The 4,180-nt window shown below is 62.8% G+C and overlaps 1 protein-coding gene across 1 annotated transcript; it reads left to right on the forward strand.

Annotated features, from left to right (window-relative positions):
- Positions 1–360: 360 nt before the first annotated feature.
- Positions 361–651, forward strand: LOC125920709 (keratin-associated protein 12-1-like). The gene has a single exon (XM_049627831.1). It carries the CDS (start codon positions 361–363, stop codon positions 649–651), a length of 291 nt encoding a protein of 96 aa, XP_049483788.1.
- The last annotated feature ends 3,529 nt before the right edge of the window (positions 652–4,180 follow it).

The following is a 4,180-nucleotide window of genomic DNA, read 5'->3' on the forward strand; positions in this document are numbered from 1 at the left end:
GGAGGGCAGGGTGTATAAACTTGGGGAGGACCTTGAACGTCCTGATGTGGAGTCCCCTGTCCCTGCTGACGGTCCTTGGCCATCCAACCTGGGGGCTGAATCCAGAAATCGCAGGGCCGCTGGGTCACAGTGAGCCTGGGGGCTGAGACAGAGTTTCCTGAACTGAGTCACTTCCAGCAGAACCTCCAGGAAGAGACGCACACAGGAGGAAGAGGAAGAAAACAAGCAGGCAACCAGGAGGAGGGCGCCCGTGTGGCTTGTTGCCAGGACGCCACAGCCTGGGTATAAAAGCCGCCTGGGGAAGGAGGCTCCAGACCGGCCCCGTTTTCCACCCTGACTCCACTCCAGCCCTACATCGCCATGTGCCACACCAGCGGCTCCACTGGCTGCCAGCCGGCCTGCCGTGTGCCCAGCTCCTGCCAGGCGTCCTGCTACGTGCCCAGCTCCTGCCAGGCGTCCTGCTACGTGCCCAGCTCCTGCCAGACGTCTTGCCGCGTGCCCGTGAGCTGCAAGCCTGTTGTGTACCTGCCTGTGAGCTGCAAGCCCATTGTGTGTGTGACCCCCTCCTGCCAGTCCTCCGGGTGCTGCCGGCCCTCCTGCCCCACCCTGGTCCTCAGGCCTGTTCCCTGCGGCACCCCTAACTGTGGCTAGTCCGTGGCCTCCTAGGACCCCTCCTCCGTGGGGCCAGAAGTAGCTGCTGTCTGAACTCCCGGCAGGCAGACCTCGTCCACCTGAGACCTTCTGACCTGACTAGACCATCTTACAGCAAAGCCGCCTGATCCCCACTAACCAAGCGGACAGAGTCACCCCCGGCGTCCCCCGACCCCAGCCCGGTCGTCCACACGGCACCCACCCCGGCTGGTGCAAGCGCCCAGGCTCTGCAGCCGCCAGCACTGAGCTCTAATAAATCCCAGAATGCATGTGAAGCCCGCCTGAGCGTGTACTGTCTCTCCTTAGTGCTTTCCTCAAACTGCTTCCTCCAGGACTCGCTCCCAGGCTTCTGGAAAGCTCCTTCTGCAGAGAAGCCACAGGGGACCAGATGGCTGTGCCCGGGGGACTGACCACTCAAAGGCGGCCCCTTGGCGCGTGGGCACTCCTAGCTCAGCCCGACGGGCCCCCAGGGCTTCCTGTGTCCCTTGAACGTGAGGTCAGTTCTCACTCAGCTCTGGGCGGGACCCAGGGTGACCCTCTGACTTTGTGAGGTTAAAAGTCCCCCGCTCGGCAATTACTATGCGAGCCCACCCCGGTCTAACCATTAAAACTGTCCGCTCCATACAGAGTACAGCTCCTCCTGCAAACGTCCGGGGGCACAGGGCTTTGTGGGTAACTTCCGTGGGCCCCAGAGATGTCCGCGTCCCCATGCCCGGAATCAGCGACTGCAGCCCTACAGGCGAGGCGGCTTCCCAGACCGGGTGCACGGAGGGTCTCGCAACCGGAGACGCCCTGGAGTAGCCGGGCGGGCCCGTGTCATCCCGGGGACAGGCGGGAGACGCTCAGAGAGGGCGTGGTCGTCGGCACAAGGAAGCCGAGGCACACCGGGGTGCCGGGGGGAAGCTGTTTGGGAACCGAGAAATAGTGTAAGAGGAACACCATCAAGGGGGGTCCTTCCTGCCACGGACACATATCTGGAAACTTCCCTTATCGTGAGGTCACGGGATAATAGAGGATGTGAAATTCAGGAGCGGCTCTCAGAGCACCGGCCGTTCGCAGCCCTTCCTCGTCCTTGGTCCCATTCGGACCCCACTGCCAGCCACTGTCTCACCGTCACAGGTGTTCAGTCGTTGCGTCAGGCCCTCGTCTTGCACACACCCTCCCTCCAGGACCCCGGGGCCACGGGCCCACCCACCAGGCAGCGGGGAAGCCCTCCCAGTCTCCTCAGTGACGCCTCGGAGGGGGCGACTGTCCTGGTCTCGGGCCTGACGGGTGACGGGGTGTCTGGGGTCGGGAGTTGCCCACAGACGGGCTCCCCCCAGATCTGGAGGGTCCCAGAACATGCTGCACCGTGAACGGCGTTCAAGAAGCTTCCAACGGTAACGACAGCCATCACCTCCGACTCGTTCTCTCCTGGGCAGCGGTCGCCCGCTGACTCTGTAGACGCTCTAGCTGGGAGTCGTCCCGCTGACGGTGTAGACGTTCTGTCTGAGAGCTGTCTGGCTGACCGTGTAGATGCCCCGTCTGTGAGCAGTCTGGCTGATGGTGTAGAGACGCCCCATCTGGGAGCAGTCTGGCTGACCGTATAAATGCCCCACCTGGGAGCAGTCTAGTCCGGCTGACCGTGTAGATACCCCGAATGTGAGCAGTCCAGTCTGATTGACCATGTAGATGTCTATCTGGGAGCAGTCTGGCTATGTAGATGCCCCGTCTGGGAGCAGTCTAGTCTGGCTGACCGTGTAGACGCCCTGTCTGGGAGCAGTCCACTGACCATGTAGATGTTCCAGCTGGGACTAGTCCTACTGACTGTGTAGACGCCCCTCTGTGAGCAGTCTGGCTGACCGTGTAGATGCCCCATCTGGGAGCAGTCCAGCTGGCCATGTAGACGCCCCAGCCAGGAGCAGCTTGGCCTCAGGGTGGCCGGCCCCGCCTTCTGCAGATGTGACCGACTTTCCCGGGGAGCTATCAGAAAGTCCTGGATGTTCTCGTGCCACGAGGCAGGGGTGGGGGCGGGGGCACGTCCTGCAGGGGCCCTGCCCCTCCCTCCCATGCACTATCCTGGCACCGTTGTGCGTTGTGGGTTGCCGGTTTCCACGTGAGTCAACATCCGTGCGCTGCACTCTTTTTGGTTCCCGATGAGGCGGAACTTCCTCACGTCTCTCACTCTGTGCTGTGAGGAATCCTATCTGCCCGTCTATCTGTGCAGACGGTGGAATTTTTCTTAAAATTCAAATGGACGAGGAACGGGCACAGGTTTTGAATAAATGTGGGGAAACTGAGGGATTTAGGAGTCAAGGCAGGTAACAATCCAGCCCCTTTCTCTTCACAGGCCCCTGGGGATTTTGCTCTGTCTCTGCTTCCCTGGGAGGGGGGTGGGGACAGCCAGCCTCTGCGAGGAGGTACCTCCCGCTCCCGGCTGCCGGCCTCTGCTGTTCTGCTCCCGAGGGCCTCTTCCGTCTGTCCCTGGCACGAGAGACAAATAGGGAGCCTGATGCTGACCTGGTGGGTCTGGCCAGTGCTCTCTGACCCTCTCTAGTGCTAGTGGTCCACTGAGACTGCAGGCTCGTCCTCTTCCACTGTCCCGAGGATTTGTTCACAAGGCAGCGTTTTGCTCCCTGTCTCCTCAATCAGGCCTTGAAACCTCGAGCAGAATGCGTGATGCCTGAACCGACCCCTGCACCCCTCCTGGGGCCCGCGGGAATCTGCTGGTGCTCAGAGCGTCAGCCCTCGTGCCCAGACCAGCACGCAGGCGTTCCTGCGTGTGGACGCCTCTCTCCAAGGGCGTCAGCGCGGTGTTACTGGGCCCTCGGGTTCCCACCAGGTAGGGTCGTGCTGCCCCCAGCTCACCTTTAACCTGCACGGGCAGGGGGCCAGGCGTGGGCAGGGCCCGAGGCCCACTCAGGGTGCGAGGCTTCTGCAGCCGCACTCACGTGCCGGGCCCAGCCCGGGGAAGGCCTGGCTCTTCCCCGGGAGGAGGGTGGGGCCGCGGGGTGGGAAGGGAAGTGGAGTATGCGTGCAGATCTCCTCTTTCGGGGGCTTTGAACTTGGACTTGGAGGCTGCGTCTTTGTCGCTTGCTTCCACCAGGCAGAACAAACGCTGCCCGCTTTGGCGTGGTCTCTGGGCTCAGAGGAGAGGGAACAACACAGCCATCTCTGTTTCATGATCCAGACATTTTATTGATGATAGCAGTGGCCTTTGTCACCCGGAATGCGAGCAACCAGCCCTGCAGGGGAGGGCTCCAGGGTGCAGCAGCCCCCCCGCCCCCCGTTGAGGGACCTGTCTTTGCAGAAAGGGAAGCCGGGCATGTCCGGATCCCCAGAAGGCAGCAGCCGTGCGTCCACCGAGGGGCAGGGGGCGTCCTGGGGCCCCCAGAGGGGTTCCGGGGCTCCTGAGAGAGGACGTCTGCGCTCTGGAGCAAAGATGGCAGGTCTTCTAGAGGCAGAAGCTGGAGCCGGTCAGCAGCAGGCAGGGCGGGGGCACGCGGGGCGGCAGAGCAGGGACACGCAGGAGGCCGGGCGGCAGCAGGAG

Source organism: Panthera uncia, chromosome C2 (genome assembly GCF_023721935.1).
Source record: "Panthera uncia isolate 11264 chromosome C2, Puncia_PCG_1.0, whole genome shotgun sequence".
NCBI lineage: Eukaryota > Metazoa > Chordata > Mammalia > Carnivora > Felidae > Panthera > Panthera uncia.

What these genes read in the sequence shown, in the direction of transcription:
- LOC125920709 (XM_049627831.1), top strand. Translation starts at nt 361, where the DNA reads ATGTGCCACACCAGCGGCTCCACTGGCTGCCAGCCGGCCTGCCGTGTG.